The sequence below is a fragment of the Rhineura floridana genome, chromosome 7 (assembly GCF_030035675.1).
Source record: "Rhineura floridana isolate rRhiFlo1 chromosome 7, rRhiFlo1.hap2, whole genome shotgun sequence".
NCBI lineage: Eukaryota > Metazoa > Chordata > Lepidosauria > Squamata > Rhineuridae > Rhineura > Rhineura floridana.
Window position 1 is genome coordinate 146,500,308 of NC_084486.1, and position 20,320 is coordinate 146,520,627.

The 20,320-nt window shown below is 44.5% G+C and overlaps 1 protein-coding gene across 3 annotated transcripts in view; it reads left to right on the forward strand.

The window, feature by feature from the left end:
* Positions 1 to 3,154: 3,154 nt before the first annotated feature.
* Positions 3,155 to 20,320, forward strand: part of CAPN10 (calpain 10) — a 55,864-nt gene continuing 38,698 nt past the window's right edge. The window contains exons 1-3 of one of the 3 annotated variants that reach the window (XM_061637506.1): positions 3,155 to 3,201; positions 13,277 to 13,343; positions 14,005 to 14,208. In XM_061637506.1, coding sequence (XP_061493490.1) covers positions 14,065 to 14,208 — 144 coding nt within the window. In that variant the 5' untranslated portion in view covers positions 3,155 to 3,201; positions 13,277 to 13,343; positions 14,005 to 14,064. The other 2 variants (XM_061637505.1, XM_061637508.1) reach the window with 2 other exon arrangements.

The following is a 20,320-nucleotide window of genomic DNA, read 5'->3' on the forward strand; positions in this document are numbered from 1 at the left end:
TCTAACCACGGAGGTAGAACAATAGCCATAATTGCTGGTAGCCAGTGATAGCCTTATCCTCCATGAATTTGCCTAATCCTCTTTTAAAGCCATTGAAGTTCATGGGCGTCACTTCCCACTAAGAAGCTATTAGGCTACTTACCTTATTGAAGCTGGAGCCAGCGACGGACATTTCGGATCCAGATGATGGAAGGAGACAACGCAGAGCATGATCAAGTTGATGGAAAGTATGGATGGACCAGGAAGACAAAAAAGCATCAGCAGTGCTTTGGGGGAAGTGATTCATTCTGAGCTCCACCAGTATGCATTTGATGAAGTCGGAAGTGCACACCATAATTAATTAAGACATTTGTTAGTCTTTAAGGTAGGCTTCGTGGTGACCTCCAGGACCTTTTAGACTACAACTCCCATCAGTCCCAGCCAGCACAGCCATTGTGCAAGCTGAATTTATTGGCGTGAGATTGAATCCTACTTGCAAAATGGCAAAAGTTTGGAAGTGGCCTCAGAATAGTTGCACATGGGGGTCAGAGTAAGGGAAGCTGGAGTCCGTTTTATTGATTAGCAGTTGGATAGAATACTGCCTGCCCTATATAAGGACTAGAAACATAGATTGCATTTAGACATAAGGAGAGCTCTGTTGGACCAGATCAAAGAGCCTAGCTAGTCCAGATGGGAATTGTAGTCCACAACATGTGAAGGGCACTGGATTAGCAGAGGCTGGCATATGCCCATTTAACTGTTTGTAACAACAGCTACCCATAAGAACATAAGAAGAGCCTGCTGGATCAGGCCAGTGGCCCATCTAGTCCAGCATCCTGTTCTCACAGTGGCCAACCAGGTGCCTGGGGGAAGCCTGCAAGCAGGACCCGAGTGCAAGAGTACCCAACATGGATGGGCAGAGGTGGCCTTAAGAGAGGAATCAACCCCAAGGATGGTGAGGGGATGCAATACACCTCACTGTTTTTCTAGGCCCAGGCTATAGTCTGAAGGCACATGAAGGCCCCATCTTGCTAAAGCTAGGCAGGTCTGGGTCTGGTCAGTGCTTGGATGGGAGATCACCTGGGAACTACATGTATGCCACCTTGAGTTCCCTGATGAAAAACAGGTGGAGTATAAATGCAGTAAATAAATAACTAGCCCTTCTAGCATGCCAGTCACTAGTCATGGAATTAAGTGGGAGCTGGTGGAGAGAGGCAACAAGATTTATGTAACTTTAAAGTTGACAATGAGGACATTGAAGTTGTCAAAGATTATCAATACCTCGGCACAGTCATTAACCAAAATGGAGACAATAGTCAAGAAATCAGAAGAAAGCTAGGACTGGGGAGGGCAGCTATGAGAGAACTAGAAAAGGTCCTCAAATGCAAAGATGTATCACTGAACACTAAAGTCAGGATCATTCAGACCATGGTATTCCTGATCTCTATGTATGGATGTGAAAGTTGGACAGTGAAAAAAGCGGATAAGAGAAAAATCAACTCATTTGAAATATGGTGTTGGAGGAGAGCTATGCGCATACCATTAACTGTGAAAAAGAGAAATAATTGGGTGTTAGAACAAATTAAACCAGAACTGTCAGTAGAAGCTAAAATGATGAAACTGAGGTTATCATACTTTGGACACATCATGAGAAGACCTGATTCACTGGAAAAGACAATAATGCTGGGAAAAACAGAAGGGAGTAGAAAAAGAGGAAGGCAAAACAAGAGATGGATGGATTCCATAAAAGAAGCCACAGACCTGAACTTACAAGATCTGAATGGGGTGGTTCATGACAGATGGTATTGGAGGTTGCTGATTCATACGGTCACCGTAAGTCGTAATCGACTTGAAGGCACATAACAACGGGAGAGAGGTGCAAAGGAAAACAACTGCAATGATCTTTAAACTATTGATAACCTTCATGAAGCCTTGTGCAGTACTTTTCAACCCCAGGTGTACTTTTCATTGTGTAACTTACACATAAGTAGGCCTACAGGGATGTCCTTCTAGGACATTGTCAAAAATTTTAATCTGTACAATGTCCCCTAATTGCAGCCAGTTACCACGGACCATTTTCCTTCTTGATCCAAAACAACAACAACCTGGGGTCAACATATACCCCAGCAAAAAGCCCTGGGGGCAAATCCTGCCTTGTATTCTACCTGATCCTACCTGAACTTACAAGATCTGAACAGGGTGGTTTATGACAGATGCTATTGGAGGTTGCTGATTCATAGGGTTGCCATAAATCAAAATCAACTTGAAGGCACATAACAACATGACCTACAAGCTTGACCTTCTACAACATGGTCACAAATTGTCACCCGTATGTCGCCAAATTTCAGCCAGTTACTTCTTACCTTCCTTCTGGAAACAAAAAATCACTGGGAGCAAAAAAAAAAAAATCCAGCAAAAAGCCCTGGGGCAAATTCTGCCTTTTGTTGTGTAATTTACACTAGCAGATTTACAGGGTTGTCCTTCTAGGATATTGTCACAAACAAACCACTGTGCCCCCCAAATATCCCAGTTTACTCAAGAAGGAGCCAATGTATACTGCTCAGAAACATTCCACCTCCTCTGTGTCTCTCCTCTCCTCTTTGGCGCAAAGTGCTTTGGTAGCAGCAAACACACTTATGACCAAAGGGGGGGGGAAAGGGTGTCTGAGGTACAAAGTGACTCCCATTGGAAATCTCATTGGGGTGCAGATCTCACTGGAGTGCAAATATACCCCAAGATCAGCCAGTGTGGTTTTTTTGCTGGGTCTTCGTGAGGGTTAATCGGTATTATAACAAACTTTGGTCTGTTTTGCTTCTGAGAATATGTAAAGAGGGTAAATATTACAGAAGAGAGAGCCAAATATCTGGATTCAGGGCAGCTCAAGCCGCAAATTTTGCTACACATTGGAACAGCTAGGTTTATCACCGGTCGGTTCCATTTTGCAGAGCTACTAATCATTCTTTTTGTTTGGTACTCTGTGCCAGAACTTCAATAATAATAATAATTTTAAAATATATATGCGTGTGCTAGTGCAGCAGTTCACCCACATTTAAGCTTCCCCATCGAAGAAAACAAAACCAAAACCCAACCAACCCTGGAAGAGAATTTTGCTAAGAGGGAGGGGGAAAGTCTCCAAAGGCATCCTGGGACATGTAGTTCCCTTTGCCTAGCAAGGGATGGTGGGAGCCGACAATTCGTTGACACAGACGCATGATGGGAAAGGTAGTTTTCTTTGCTAAAGAAGGTGGTGGCCGGGAGATGCATTTTTGGTATTGGGCCTAAAGAGGCTTTGCTATTGGTTGTGACTGCATCGTGAGCTTCGGACCTTCGTTTGGGTTGCCTGGAGAGATGAGATCTTTGCTGGGATCTTGCCGAAAGGTGGGGCCGGGATGATGTTGTGCAAGGGGTGGAGGAGAAGGGGGTTGAATTGTTTTTGCATGCATCATTTTGCATGCATTTTGCATGCATGTGTGCTGGCGGGAGTCGAGAATGGACTGGGTTGGTTTGCTATGGGAAGCTAATGGGAAGAGAACAAGAGGGGCTTTGTTGGCTAGGACAAGGCGTGGAAGCGAAAGCTGTGTGGCCAAAGTAGGGCCTTTCTAGGCATTGTTGGGGGTTGGGGGAGCGGTGAGTGGGTTGCGGTCTGTCCGGCAGGAAGACTGCCAAATTCGCTGTCTCGAGAAACAGTGATGGCTTGAATGACTTTAAAAGAGGCTGCGGGAGGTGGGGGTAATCAGCAGCTGTTAGGCATGCTTTCTAAAGAGCCTCCATGTTTAAAGGCAGTATACCTCTGGCCACCAGATGCTGGGCATAAAGCACAGGGGGAGGGGTATTGGCTTGGTGTCCTGTTTGTGAGCTCCTGAAACACATCTCACTGACCGCTGTCGGAGACAGGATGCTGGGTCGGCCTTCGGTCTGATCCAGCCGGGTTTATGTTTGGAACGGTTTCAGTCTGAGAAGGTTTTCCGTTAGGGGCATTGAGATGCAATGAACAACCAGGCTTCGGTTCTTTAACAGTTGCAGGGGAAACTATCCTTTCCAGAAGTGAGTTGTTGCCTTTTTGTTTGTTATATAAAAAAATAAAAATTAAAAAAATTCTGCTACCTAGAGTGGAGCGCCATTGAGCATGCACAGAGCATCTTTCACTTCCTTGCCAGGCCAGAGATTGTGTGGGTATGTTGTGGGGCTAGAGATTGTGTGAGTATGTTGTGGGACTAGAGATTGTGTAGAGCTTTGTCCTGGGTTTCAGCAGTTCCCATAATTCCTGGCCATTGACCACACTGGCTGGGGCTGATGGGAGTTGAAGTCCAGCAGCATCTGGGAACCCCAAAAGTTGGGAAAGGCTGGCCTACGAGATGGATTGCGGTGAGATGTGAAGTAGCTGCTCCAGTGAGGGGTGGGCTTTCAGACTCTGCTTTCTGCCTACATCCCAGACAAGGAAACCTGTGGCTCTTCCAATGCTGTTGGACTCCATCCGAATGAAGAAAATAAAAAAGAACACAAACTCTGGCAAAAGAAATGCAAGAAGACAATAAGAGATGCTAAAAAAGAATTTGAGGAGCACATTGCTAAGAACATAAAAACCAACAACAAAAAATTCTATAAATACATTCAAAGCAGGAGACCATCTAGGGAGGCGATTGGACCCTTGGATGATAAGGGAGTCAAAGGCGTACTAAAGAACGATAAGGAGATTGCAGAGAAGCTAAATGAATTCTTTGCATCTGTCTTCGCAGTGGAAGATATAGGGCAGATCCCTGAACCTGAACTAACATTTGCAGGAAGGGATTCTGAGGAACTGAGACAAATAGTGGTAACGAGAGAGGAAGTTCTAGGCTTAATGGACAATATAAAAACTGACAAATCACCGGGCCCGGATGGCATCCACCCGAGAGTTCTCAAAGAACTCAAAGGTGAAATTGCTGATCTGCTAACTAAAATATGTAACTTGTGCCTTGGGTCCTCCTCCGTGCCTGAGGACTGGAAAGTGGCAAATGTAACGCCAATCTTCAAAAAGGGATCCAGAGGGGATCCTGGAAATTACAGGCCAGTTAGCTTAACTTCTGTCCCTGGAAAACTGGTAGAAAGTATTATTAAAGCTAGATTAACTAAGCACATAGAAGAAGAAGCCTTGCTGAAGCAGAGCCAGCATGGCTTCTGCAAGGGAAAGTCCTGTCTCAGTAACCTATTAGAATTCTTTGAGAGTGTCAACAAGCATATAGATAGAGGTGATCCAGTGGACATAGTGTACTTAGACTTTGAAAAAGCGTTTGACAAGGTACCTCACCAAAGGCTTCTGAGGAAGCTTAGCAGTCATGGAATAAGAGGAGAGGTCCTCTTGTGGATAAGGAATTGGTTAAGAAGCAGAAAGCAGAGAGTAGGAATAAACGGACAGTTCTCCCAATGGAGGGCTGTAGAAAGTGGAGTCCCTCAAGGATCGGTATTGGGACCTGTACTTTTCAACTTGTTCATTAATGACCTAGAATTAGGAGTGAGCAGTGAAGTGGCCAAGTTTGCTGATGACACTAAATTGTTCAGGGTTGTTAAAACAAAAAGGGATTGCGAAGAGCTCCAAAAAGACCTCTCCAAACTGAGTGAATGGGCAGAAAAATGGCAAATGCAATTCAATATAAACAAGTGTAAAATTATGCATATTGGAGCAAAAAATCTTAATTTCACATATACGCTCATGGGGTCTGAACTGGCGGTGACCGACCAGGAGAGAGACCTCGGGGTTGTAGTGGACAGCACGATGAAAATGTCGACCCAGTGTGCGGCAGCTGTGAAAAAGGCAAATTCCATGCTAGCAATAATTAGGAAAGGTATTGAAAATAAAACAGCCGATATCATAATGCCGTTGTACAAATCTATGGTGCGGCCGCATTTGGAATACTGTGTACAGTTCTGGTCACCTCATCTCAAAAAGGATATTATAGAGTTGGAAAAGGTTCAGAAGAGGGCAACCAGAATGATCAGGGGGATGGAGCGACTCCCTTACGAGGAAAGGTTGCAGCATTTGGGGCTTTTTAGTTTAGAGAAAAGGCGGGTCAGAGGAGACATGATAAAAGTGTATAAAATTATGCATGGCATTGAGAAAGTGGATAGAGAAAAGTTCTTCTCCCTCTCTCATAATACTAGAACTCGTGGACATTCAAAGAAGCTGAATGTTGGAAGATTCAGGACAGACAAAAGGAAGTACTTCTTTACTCAGCGCATAGTTAAACTATGGAATTTGCTCCCACAAGATGCAGTAATGGCCACCAGCTTGGACGGCTTTAAAAGAAGATTAGACAAATTCATGGAGGACAGGGCTATCAATGGCTACTAGCCGTGATGGCTGTGCTGTGCCACCCTAGTCAGAGGCAGCATGCTTCTGAAAACCAGTTGCCGGAAGCCTCAGGAGGGGAGAGTGTTCTTGCATTCGGGTCCTGCTTGCGGGCTTCCCCCAGGCACCTGGTTGGCCACTGTGAGAACAGGATGCTGGACTAGATGGGCCACTGGCCTGATCCAGCAGGCTCTTCTTATGTTCTTATGTTCTTATCTCCCATCAGCTCCAGCTGGTATAGCCCATGGTCAGGCATGCTGGGAGTTGTAGTCTAATAGCATGAGGAGGCCCACAGATTCACTCTCCTTGACTCACCTGCGCAATAGTCCATAGAGCAATACCTGCCACTGAACTTTCATCCAGTTCATCGCCTTAGTCACCTCATCATATTCTTAGTAAGGGGTTCAACTCCATGAGGTGTCGCAGTGTGTCCTTGTTGAAACTCAGATTGTGAGGCAGGCTTCATGCTGCCTCTACAAATGCAGCCCTAGTCCGTGTAATTCATTGGTTAAATATGCATATATAGGATGAATACAGGAGTTGCCAACCATTATGGGCTCATGTGAGCGCATTTGCAAATTGGAGAAACCCTGGTGGGCGCACCGCCCAAACACATGCACGTACATGTGACGGCCGGCTGCAGACACGCCACGTCTTTCTATGTAATAGGAAGGGTTGGTGTGCCAGTGAGGTGTGAGAGGGAAAGGTTGGGGTAGGGTTGCCACTTATTTCTTCTGGCAGGGCTCATTTGCCCATAACAGCAAGTCGACACAGAAAATCTAGCAGGCAAAGCTTTTCTCTTATTTTATTTATTTATTTATTTATTATTTGATTTATATCCCGCCCTTCCTCCCAGCAGGAGCCCAGGGCAGCAAACAAAAGCACTAAAAACACTCTAAAATATAAAAACAGACCTTGAAGTACATTTGTCTACACTCCAACTAAATGTATGTGTGTGAAGTACAAGGAGGGCTGGAAAAAGAACAACTTGGCAACCCAAAAAGGTTGTTACTTTTTGCAGGTTGGGGGCAGGCCGTCTAAGCCCTTAATTGCTGCTTGACAGTCAAAAATCCAACAGGTTAATTTTTCTTATTTATTTATTTCCATACCGTTATATCTTCCCTTCCTTCCACCATGGAATGCAAGGGTGTTGCATGTGGTTTCCAGGCAGCCTCCCATACAGGCCCTGACCAGACCTAGATCTGCTTAGCTTCAGCAGTGGGGTGGCCGCTTGTGTCTTCACACCATACCCTGAGACCCACATAACTATCTCCATACTGGGGAACAGGCAACACCAGTTGAATTTCAGCCTGTTGCACAGCTGCTAAAAGCACAAGAGTATCGATTAGAGGAGGGAAAGATGGCATTCATAAAGCTGGATTATGCTGGTTTGGGGTGTTGGGCTAGGGCCTGGGAGACCAGGGGTCAGATCCTTACTCAGTGCCAAAGCTGACTGGGGGACCCTGTCTCTTTTAGGTCCAGCCTACTTCACAGGGTTGTTGTGAGGATAAAATGGGGAGGAGGAGAACCAAGAACGCCACCATGAGCTCCTTGAAGGAAAGGTGGGATGTAGGCATAGTAGTGGCAATAAGATAGAAAGGAGTAGCTTGGATTCGTGGTGAGAAGAGGGGGTAGGCTGGCACGCTTACCAGTGTGTTGCTGAATGTGTGGGGTGGGAATCTGAGACTTCTTTGGCTTTAGATGACATGGGTTGGGTCATGAAAGAAACTCGGGTTGGTCATGGGAGAAGCAGGGGAAATAGTCGAGGCTGGTAGTCCTGGGGGGCAGGTATTGCAAGGGCAGGGTGTTCTACTGTGCCTCTGAGGTAGCTTTGTGGGGTGGGTTCAAGGTTCTTTCTAGGTTTGTTAGACACCGTTTGTGCAATGTCCCAAAAATTGTGTAATGTGAAATAAGTTTTTGTGCAGTTGAGCATCTGGGAGTTAATAAGGAGCTAGGTAGTTTCTAGAAAAGAAATAGATGAGAAAAGATTAAAAAGAAATAGAAAATGAAGATAAACACTGGTTCCTTTCAAATCTTCATAACCTTACACTATTACTCAGTGTTTTTTCGGTAAAAAAACGAGGTGCCTGTTCTCATATCTTGATAAAAGTGCTGTGGGTGCCAGCATGAAATGGCAGCAAAAGAAGGTGCAGGTACTCCGTACTGGTAAGTACTGTAATTAAAAAAGCCCCGCTAATAGTATATTATGAGGCAAATGACTTGACAATAGTAGGTTGGGGGCCAGTGTGCTTGCTGCTTGTGCAGCAGGAATAAAAGCTTAGAATAAACCCTGGGTGGGCTGTATCGGAGGATGACTCTGGTCACACCCACACCATAAATTTAAAACACATGGCTTCTCCCAAAGAATCCTGGGAACTGTAGTTTACCCATCGCAGAGCTCCACGGCTCCCAGGATTCTTTGGGGGAAGTCATGTGCTTTGCGTGTATGGTATGGGTGTCACCACAGAGGAGAGGCCTGAATGGATTTATTTGTGAGGGTTATTGTGAGCAGCAATAGTTTCTTGGCATGGTGGAGGGGGGGACACGGGAGTGAGCAGGGTTGCCATGGCAACGAGACAGGGGAGGCCTGCAGGTATAACAGTACCTGGGTCTCTTCAAACAGCTTCTCCGTCAGAATGGTAACATATTTGTTTGTTTTTGTTTATTTGTTTTGCGACATTTATATACTGCGAATTTGGCAGAAAACCTCTTGAGCGGTTTACAAAGAACAATCTCATTTTTTTTTAAAAAAAAAATCCTTGATAAACAACCAACATTAGAAACAAGTTGGCATGAAATTTCATCAACATGTAAACACAGTCTACAATTTTAGAGCAATATGTAATAAAAATGAGATATTAAAAATTCCATGTTAAAATTCTGTGTCCAGGTAGGCTTGCCGAAACAAGCACCAAAACCAACACAGGGGTTATGTCCCCCCTCCCCATAAGCAGAGGTGGCCAACATTGCGGCCTTCAGCTGTTTGGACTGCAAATCCCATCGTAAGAACATGAAAAGCTGCCTGATACTGAGTCAGACCATTGGCCTATCCATCTGTTGCTGATTGGCAACGGCTCTCCAGCACAGGCATGTCAGGCAGGCGTCTTTCCCAGCCCTATTTGGAGACACCAGAGATTTATTTATTATTTATTTATTATTTGATTTATATCCCGCCCTTCCTCCCAGCAGGAGCCCAGGGTGGCAAACAGAAAAAATAAAAACATGTTAAAACATCATTAAAAGACCTTAAAATACATTAAAACGAAACAAAGTTAAAAACATTTTTTAAAAAAGCTTTAAAAACATCTTTTTTTTAAAAAAAGGGTTAAAAACATATTATTAAAGAAAACATGGAGAGCCAGTGTGGCGTAGAGTGTTGGACTATGACCTGGGAGACCAGGGTTCGAATCCCCACACAGCCATGAAGCTCACTGGGTGACCTTGGGCCAGTCACTGCCTCTCAGTCTCAGAGGGAGGCAAAGGTAAACCCCTCTGAATACCGCTTACCATGACAACCCTATTCGTAGGGTCGCCATAAGTCGGAATCGACTTGAAGCAGTCCATTTCCATTTTCCAAAGAAACATATTAAAAGCAATTCTAACACAGACGCAGATTGAACTTGGGTCCTGCTTGCATGCAAGACTGATGCCCTACTACTGTGCTATGATCCATCCCTAACCATTGGGACTGATTAGCATTGTAGGCCAAAACATCTGGAGGGCACCACTTTGGCATCTCCTGCCATAGAAGAATCTGCTGTAGCACACTTGCATGGCACGCTTTTATACGGATCTATCTACCCCAGGGGTGGGCAGACATTATTCTTGTAGGATCTCTTTTGTTTTTCACTAGGAACCTGAGGTCCACCAGTGGGAGCCAGGTACAAAATAGTGGCTTGGGAAGGTGCTCCGAGCACAGGAATTTGTTTACCAGAACTGGATCTTGCACACAAATCCTTTTGAAGGCACCTCTATACCTATTTTCCCAAGATTTTTTAAAATCGATTTCCACAGCCTAGATTAGGAGGCAAAGAAGGCTTTTTTTTGGTTGCCATTGCTGTTTAACAAGTGGGAGTTGGAAACTGTTGCAGATCCTACCAGGGCTGTGGAGTCGGTACGTCAAACCTTCGACTCCAACTCCGACTTCTCTATTTTTCTACTGTCCCGACTCTGACTCCGACTCCTTCATAAATGGCAAATGTATATTGATTTATGTTAAAATATTAGTATTAAAATATTAATTTTATTTTGAAGCCGGAGTCGGTAGAAATGTACCGACTCCGGCTTCAAAATTGCTTCCGACTCCACCCAAAATTGCTTCCGACTCCATGACTCCGACTCCACAGCCCTGGATCCTACTGCAAATCACCCAGTAATCTACCAGTAGATCCCAGTCTACCTTCTGCCTGCCCCTGATCTACACTGCAATGCCAATTGCTTTTATGCCACTTGGATTGGGGTAGTGGTTACACAGAAACCCCATCACAAATTGAAAACACAGGTGAGGGGGTTATGAGTTGTGCTGGTGGCTAGCCTGTTCCCTTGCTGACGTGAGGCCTGGCCAAGCATTCACCGTTGAGCCCTGCTGTTGAGTGGAGCGAGGTGACTGCCTCGAGTAGCAGGTAGTGATAGTGTCATGGCCCCGTCAGAGGACTCATCAGACGAGGATGACTCGGGAGTAACAGCAGCAGACCCAGAAGGAGAAATGGAGGAAACTCCTGAGAACCCAGCTCCTTCACCCCCTCAGCTGCAGAGCACCCCAGACACAGCTGAAGCCCTTCAGCCAGACGCAGACAGTGAACAGGATACTCCCCCCTCACCTGCAGAACGTAGACAGCAGAAGGTCAGTCAGAAGAGAGGCAGGCCTGTCCACTTAAGGCCAAAATGCTGATGGCTCACACCTGCTGACAAACCTGCTCCTTAAAAGTCAAACCTTGGCTTCAGCTTGTTGCTGACTACAACGTCAGGCGTGGCTTCGTGTGTTTCCAGATTCCCTGAACCTTATCTCAGACTGACCCCTTAGCAATTGAACCCGGACCTCTACTGACCTCTCTTCTGGACTCCTGGCTTGGCACATAAGCTTGGAAAGGGCCTTGCCCTTATCATGCTTCATCCTCGTTAGCCTGGCAGATTTACGACAGACTGCCAGCTAAGGACTTTCCCGCCCTGATTACCCAGGAATTTCCAGCCCCCACCGGCACTGCTGTCTCAGTGCAGAGCTGACAGATAGCTGGGCAGTGGCAGCCAGGTGTTCATGGTCAGAGCTGTTCTGCATCTCCTAAGCCAGCCTGCTGCCCTCTGCAGTGGGGCACGTTGTCCTGTCCAATAAGATTAAAGTGCCAACCTGGTCTGTATGTGGAATGCGGGGAGGGACGCCATCTTGTCTTTTGCCTCAGGCAGCAAAATGTCTTAGGCCAGCCTACAATCAGGGTTCCACCCAGGGCTGTGGAGTTGGAGTCGGGAGCAATTTTGGGTGGAGTCGGAGTCGGTAGAAATGTACCAACTCTGACTCCGGCTTCAAATTAAATTTTGATTGACAGATTTTTAAAAATATAAATTCAAAATGTCAAAGAAGCTTCCCATGAAGTCAGCTGTATTTGAGCATTTCACCATAACTCAAGATGGAAAACATTTTGTGTATCAGTGTATGACACAGGACCCAGATGTAGACAAATGCTGTGATGCCAAGATCAGCGCATATTCAGGCAGCGATAAAAATGCTCCTACGAGAGCCTCCAATTTAAAAAGACATTTACAGCACTTTCCAGGGCTGTGGAGTCGGAGTCGGACAGTAGAAAAATAGAGGAGTCGGAGTCAGAGTCGAAGGTTTGGCTTACCGACTCCACAGCCCTGGATCCACCTCTCATAAAGGAACCTTACATGCATAGGAAACTGCGGCTGAACCTGCTGGGTGTGTGGAGCAGTGAACATAAGAAGAGCCTGTCGGATCAGGCCAATGGCCCCTCTAATCCAGCAACCTGTTCTCACAATGGCCAACCAGTTGCCCATGGGAAGCCCACAAGCAGCCCCTGAGCACAAGAGCACTCTCTCCTCCTGCAGTTCCCAGCAATTGATACTTGGAAGCATACTGCCTCTGGTTGTGGAGGAACAGCATAGCCATCATGGCTAGTAGCCTTTGATACCTTGATAGTAGCTGTTTTGGAGATAGAGCTCACTGGTACGGAGTACTGGCACCCCTTTTCTTTGCTGCCCATGGAATCATTTTGTGCCGGTGTTCATAGCACTTTAAGAGTACCGGCACCACATTTTTTTACCAAAAAAGAAAAAGAAAAAAACCACACAGCTGTAGTACGCAGCATCCACTTAGTCCTTGGAATTTGGACCATTGGGCAACCTTGACCCACCACCTCTCTTTCTTGTTTTCAGAAATCCGTTTACCCCCATTACATCTGGTGTGAATATGTAGGTTCTAGGTGGCTTCTACAAATTGTTTATAATTTTATTTATTTTTAAAGGGGTAGTGGAAAGATAAAAGTCTAACCTCCCCCCCACCCCAAAATAGCTGTTGCTTTTGGATAGCTATCCTCAGTTGTTGTGAAGTAGATCTTTTTGGGGAGGGGCAACGATGACGACATATACTTACTAGCTCACAGCAACTGGCGCCTGTGCTCCAGTATTTTCCATATGAAAGCAGATATATTCTTGTGTGCTTTACTTTGTGTAATTAAGTAGTAGAACCAGTTTTCTGTGGTCAAGGCTTTAGTGTCCTGTGTGGTTTTTTGCCCCTTTCCGTGATTGGCAGATTACATAACATAAGAGAAATGGCACATCATTTATATGAGGGGTGGAAATTTGGGATATCCAGCCGCATAATTTTGATTTTGCTTGTTCATTTGAAAGGCCCAGAGTTCACACAATTATTTCTTACTCTGCCTCTGATTATATGGACTCTGATTTTCTCCAAGCAAATTTATTTTTCTCTGTATCCTCCCCCCCCCCCAATTTGTGCAGACTCTACTTGTGGTATCTGAATGAAGAAGACTGCAGTTAAAGGTGGCAGAAAGAGAGAACAGGCATGGTAAGCGCTTAACATTTCTTATACACCAGGGGGAGCCGGAGTCTTGATTTTTCTTGAACATAGAAGCGTGAGAGCTCTATTGGACTATTATATAGGCCGTGCAAAGTCATCCCTTCCCTAATGACCACACAACTCCCTTCCTTAATATCCCTTCTCTAATGAACTCACAGAAGTGCTGAGGACCTTGCCCTGACTTCCTCCTTAAGGACATCATAAGAGTCCAGCTGAATCAGACCAGAGGCCCATCTAATCCAACATCTTGTTCTGACAACCAGCCCAAATGCCACTGGAAAGCCCACAACAAGGCAACTGCTTTCCTTTGCTGCCTGTCCCTTGAGCCTGGTATTCAAAGGTACTCTGCCTTTGAATTTGGAGGGTCCACTTAGCAATCACACCACCATTGATAGACCTGTTCTCCAGGGATTTGTCCATTCCCGTTTCAAAGCTCTCTGATCTCATGGCCGTCTCCACATCTTATGGCAGTGAATTCTTTAAGTTAACTATGCATTGTGTGAAGAAGTATTTCCTTTTATCTGACTCGAAATCTCCTGGGTTCTCGTATTATTAGGGTGACTTTTCTTCTTTTATCTTCTGTCTTGTTCAAACACTTCTCCATCACCGCGGTATTGTTACTTTTCCTCTTTTCTCATATGATTTGCAGGTTTAAATCTGAGTCCTGCAGTCCCTGATGTAGCTGCAAGCGCTGGCTGTTTTGTAGAAGATGCTGGAAGACAGGGAGATGTCGGATCTCAAGGGAGATCTTTACAGGGACCTTGCATTTCCGGCTAATGACGACTCCCTGTTTTTTAACTACTCTACTCCGCTGGCTCATTTCAGAGGGGAGATTTGTTGGCTGCGACCTCAGGTTTGTTTTGGGGCCCCTCCAAATAACCTTTTTATTGTGCATTCATGATGATTTGTGCTCACGACAGTATCAGGGTGGTGAAACACAGACATACTACTTTGTTTCCAATTGGTGCATGTCCCATAACGTCCTGCTGAAATCCTGTAACTTTTTATACCACAAATGTTCCAGTTTATTTTTTGTCCTGCTTTCCTTGCACTGTAGTGCAAGAGTGCCCCTCCAGACAGCAATAATCGGTGGCAGCTGGTGGCTTCATGTCAGTCAGCATGGCAGTGGAATCCGCTCCAGATTTTAGCCTCAACTTTCAACTTTAGTCTCAACTTTCCTGAAGCACCTTGGATAGCTCCTTGAAAGTTCAGACTAAAACCCGGAGCAAATCTCACTGACATGGAGCCACCAGCTGCCACTGGCAATAACGCAGTAGCTTTGGGGAAGCATCACAGAACAACCAATGGAGCGGAATGATGTATGGACAATCCTGTATAAATCCGCCACTAATTCACTATTATTGCGTCAATGACATGTTTATTTATTATTTATTTATTTAAAATATTTCTATCCCGCCCTTCTACCCTATAATAGGGCACTCAGGGCGGCTTACAAAAATAAAATCAAACACATACATATCATAGAATAGTAGAGTTGGAAGGGGCATAAAATACAATTAAAATACATAGAATACTATATATATATATATATATATATATATACATGGTTACAGCATTTGTATGTTGGCAGCTGATGAAGGCGGAAGCTGAAACATTTTGTTAATATAATAAAAACCTCTGTGTGGTTAATCACAATTACATTCATATATATATATATACATATATATATATAGGGAGTGGTACCAAAGGGGACTACAAGGTTAAAATTTAACTTAGAGGGCATAAAATCATAAAATCAGTGTCAGGCTCTACCTTCAGTCCCTCCCAAAGGCTCTCCGGAACAAGATCGTTTTCAGAAGAATGCTGCAGAATACACCGGCAACCCCCCCCCCTACCAGTTTGGAGAGACCCTTTGTCTAATGTGCAGTTTTAGCAAAATCCTAGTACTTCAGTAACTAGCGAGTAGAAAAAGGAACTTTTCATATGTCACAAATGTAAGTTTTTCAAAATAAACCCAGGATAAGCTGGACAGCCATCTATCGGGAATGCTTTGATTTGGATTCCTGCATTGAGCAGGGGGTTGGACTTGATGGCCTTATGGGTCCCTTCCAACTCTACTATTCTATGATTCTATGACAAGCTTGATATTCTTGTGAGCAGTCACAGCAGTCACTGCACAGCGTGCCCTCAGCTTGCCTTGTGCACAATAGCCCAATTTAGGCATTCTAATCTGTCAGGTGGTAAGGGAGAATGGTGACAAGAACCCCATTGACCTACACAAGTTGGAAGGGATAACTTGTAGCTGAGTGGGAGAGCATCTGGTTTGCATGTAGGAGGTCCCAGGTTCCATCCCCGACATCTCCAGGTCGGGCTGAGAGAGATCCCTTCCCGAAGCCCTGAAGAGCTGCTGCCAATCAGTGTAGACAATACTGAGCTAAATAGACCAATGGTCTAACTCAGTTTAAGGCAGATTCCTGTGTTCCTTTTGATTTGTGTAGGTTTCCCAGGTGATTTAGAACCCTGAATCATGTGACTAGCCTGCATGAGTAGGGCAAGTTCCCCTATGCAGGGGTTTGCCTCCAACAATCTTGTCTGCACTCTCCCTTATGCAGTTCTGATTGTGTAGGATATCTGCAAATGGAATAGTGGATCAATCTCATTCCTGTTATCACGCTCCAAGCAGCCGTTTGCCACTACCTTTTATATTGCAACATGGCATACTTGTAATATATATAAACGTAATTGTGATTAACCAAACAGAGGTTTTTATTATATTAACAAAACATTTCAGCTTCCGCCTTCATCAGCTGCCGACATACAGATGCTGTTACCAAGGTGGCAGTTATAGAGCTTTGAGGATGGAATGCTCAGAGGGGCTTCATTTGCAGAAGCTAAGTAGTGGTGGTACTGTCCTCCAGGTTCAGGCCATGTGGTGCCAATGTGTCCAGAGAGTAAATCCAAAAGTTCTCCCTTTTGGTCAGTGCTGCTGGATCTGCTGGCATCTCTATCGCTGTCATGGAAAAGTCCAACAGGCTGTGACCCTCAATGTTAAAATGCTTTGCAACTGGTTGCTCCACTTTTTTTGTCAAAATTGCCGACTTGTGGTTCCTGAAGCGCGTGCGTAGGTCAGTTGTGGTCTTTCCTACATATTGGATACGACATCCTGGTCTTTTGCACTCGATGATGTAAACTATATTGCAGGACCTGCAGGTGATGTTCTGTTTGATGTAATATGTCCTGCCTGTCCTAGTCCTTGTAAAAGTGGCTGTCTCCCTGAGGTACACACAGGCGATACAGCGTTTGGAGTGACAAGGGTGAGATAGGTAGCCGGGATGAGACCTAGATTTCCTTCCATCATCTTCTAACTATCACCGAGCAATCAGAGAGAGCTACCCATTGCTGGCAAACTCTAAACATCTTGCTAGAGTCATCAGTAGGCCTCCTGTTGTAGCATTTCGCCAGCTTCTTCATTTGTGCAGGCTGTTAGTGAGAGCTGTGCTTAAGCTATTGGTATGCCATCTGTTCCTGGTGATTTGTTTCTTCCAAGTATTTTAACCGCAGCTTTCACCTCACATTTTAAAATGTCTGGTTCTTCATCATACGGTTCCTCCGTGAATGAATCTGTCATTCTGGCATGTCTTTTATAGAGTTCTTCAGTGTATTCCCTCTTCCTTTTATTTCATCTCGGTCAGTCAGTGTGTTCCACTGTTGATTATTCAATATCCCTACCTTTGGTTTAAATTTCCCTTTGATTTCTCTAATCTTTTGGAATAGGGCTCTTTTTTATTATCCTATTTCTATAAAATAACCATTGTAATAGTTCTCTTTGTCCCTATGTACTAGTCGCTGTACTGTTGCATTTAGGGTTCTAACCATGTTTCTCTCTCCTTTTGCTTTCCTTCTCTCTTTAACCATTTAAAGAATTTCTTCAGTCATCCATTGTCATCCCACCTGAAAATAGAGGTATGCCTCATGAGTGGAAAAGAAAACATCACTTTCACAAATGCTTTCTTGCAGTTAACAGATGGATGTGGCCCTTCTGAGTTGGTAAAAATGGTTCTCAGAGTGATTCATTCTGTGCAACTCTGACTGAGAACCAGAGGCCACAGCAACAGATTTTGGGGAGAAAAGATGGTGCTTTCACTGAAAACAGCACCCTCTGTTGAATTTTCCTACTTCCTGTTGCATTGTTGCAGGTAGTGTTCTTACATCATCAAGTATGCCCTCTTCCCGGCTTCATGTTACAAGCCCCCACTGGCAAGAGCAGGAAAATGTTCACCGCCCAGAGAGCTATTGCTAGTCGGGCGGTATATAAATTTAATAAATAAAATAAATAAAATAAATAAAATGCACCACAGGATGACAAAAGATGTCAGGACACGGGTAAATCTTACCACCCATCAGAGAGGGGGGAAGTTTGTCAGCAGCACCTTTGGCATAATGTGTCATTCTGCCCTATAACTTCCTTCACACTGAAATTCCTTCCCCAACATAGGCACCTCTGCTTAGGATACAGTCATCAGGCACTGTATCTTTGCTTATATGTAACGAAAAACTATTGCTGTGTATATGTGGTCACATTCACATCTGTCCTGCCCAAAGCTGAGAGATGCAGATGTACACAGTTCTGTGAGGTTTTCTCTTTTTTATTAAGGTTACAGTTATGCCAAAAGCTTTCCGATTCATTCACCTAACTATGCTTTCTAGAAACGAATTCCCTCTCTAATACTGACTAAGCATGTCTTTGCAGCCACAGACATTGACGCAGCAACTTCCCCCTCCTCAGCGCCCACTTAAACAACAGCTCCTCCTTAACCCCGACTGTTGCTTTTTGCACCTCAGAAGCCGCTGGGAATGGGGCGAAGGGGGCTGGACCTCAGCTTCTCCCTCTGAATGATGGGGGCTATTTATTTATTTATTTATTATCTATTTATTACTGGCATTTGTTAGTCACTTTTTTTCAATGGTAGAACTCAAAGCGACTTACAACAAGAAAGCAAAAACACAACAATTGAAATAACTTATAACAAGAGCAAAAAATTGCAAAACAATTTCAGACAAAATAATACAACCATAATAAAAAATAACAAATAGCACATATTACAATACAAGAGTTAATACCACACTATAAATATAATATAACATATCGCAGAAGGCCACATTACACAACCAGTCAGTACTGCAAAAGTAGAGAAAGAGTCTGTTCAGGCGTGGGAAGCAGCTGGGCGCCTGGCTGGGGATCAGCAAGTTGGTGCTTCAGGCACGGGCAAGGGGGGAGTGTCCAAAGGAGCAGCCTCTGACAGGCCAGGCTGGGCTTCCGTGGGGGGGCAAGTGACTGGGCATGCTGCGAGCCCTCCTCCCTCAAGTCATCTCCCCAGTCCTCAAATTCAGAATCCCCCTCCTTGAAGCCCCCCCCCAGTCCTGGGTCATAACAACACCAAACACTCAAAACAAATGGCTTCCCCGAAAGAATCCTGGGAACTGTAGTTTGTTAAGGGTGCTGGGGATTGTAGTTCTGTGAGGGTAAGCTACAGTTCCCAGGATTCTTTGGGGGGAGCCATGTACATTAAATGTGAGTTTTGTTGTTGTTGTTATGTGCCTTCAAGTCGATTACGACTTATGGCGACCCTATGAATCAGTGACCTCCAAGAGCATCTGTCATGAACCACCAGATCTTGTAAGTTCAGGTTTGTGGCTTCCTTTACGGAATTAATCCATCTCTTGTTTGGCCTTCCTCTTTTTCTACTCCCTTCTGTTTTTCCCAGCATTATTGTCTTTTCTAGTGAATCATGTCTTCCCATTATGTGTCCAAAGTATGATAACCTCAGTTTCATCATTTTAGCTTCTAGTGAACAGCTTAAATGCAGATGTTATATTAAACATATAAATGCATATTATTATGTTAAAATGCAGATGAAGTTTCATAAGGGTTTTTTTTAAAAAAAACAAACCACATATTGCTGCAGAAATGTGGAGAACTGAATTGGAAAAATGAGCAACTAAGAGAACCAAAATTGACACTAGGAAATATGCCTCACCAAACACTCGGGAACCTTCTTCTGAGTAGGTTTGTGCTGGAAAATTAAGGGTACAGAGGGGGGTGGGGAACATTTTTCAGCTCAAGGTAGGGTTGCCAACTCTGGACCAGTGGTTGATGGACCAATGATTTCACTTAGTAGAAGGCACCTTCCTAGGTACCTCAGGTTATCAGGTGCTAATGTTTGTAGGAGTCCAGACATTCCACCCAGAGGTTGGTCATGCTTGCAACTTGGATCTCAACATCTCACTTGATGGTCGTGGCAGAGGGGTGGTAAAGTATCTATACTCACACTACTCTGAAAATGCTCAAACACATCTGGCCTTAGAAACTAAGCAGAGTCAGGTCTACTTGAATGGGCAACTACTAGAAATACCAACTGCCATGGGCTCTTCCTTTTCACTGTCCCATTTCTTTATCTCTTGTTGACCAGCCTTGCTCAGGTGTACTTGCTTCAACTGGTTTTCAGAGGCAAATATATGGCCGTGTCATAACTTTGCTGGTGCTTGAGCTTGCTTTCCCCCTCATCCCTCCCCATCCCCCTTTCCTTGTGTGTCTTCATGTCCTTTAGCTTGTAAACCTGAGGGCAGGGACTGTCTCACTACTGAGTTTTTTTTTTGTAAGCCACTCTGGCAGCCTTTTTGACTAAAGAATGATCCCTAATTCTGAGGCTGATGGGAGTTGCAGTCCAAAACTTCCAGGTTGGCAAAGGTTGGCTGCTGTGACTTAAAAATACAAGAGACAAACACTAGTTTGTTTATTTTTTTTCCAGGGTGGTGGAAGCAGTTTGAAAGACAGCCTGTCGCCTCTGAGAACATCTGCAGATTTCTCTGTGTCTGTAAAGCCCAGATAATTAACAGTTTCTTTTCTTTATTACACTGCTTCATATTTTCAACTCTTGTTTTCTCTCTCCATCATCAGAGCCATTTCCCGAAGTTACAAAAAGCAATATGTGCTTTGGGTGCAT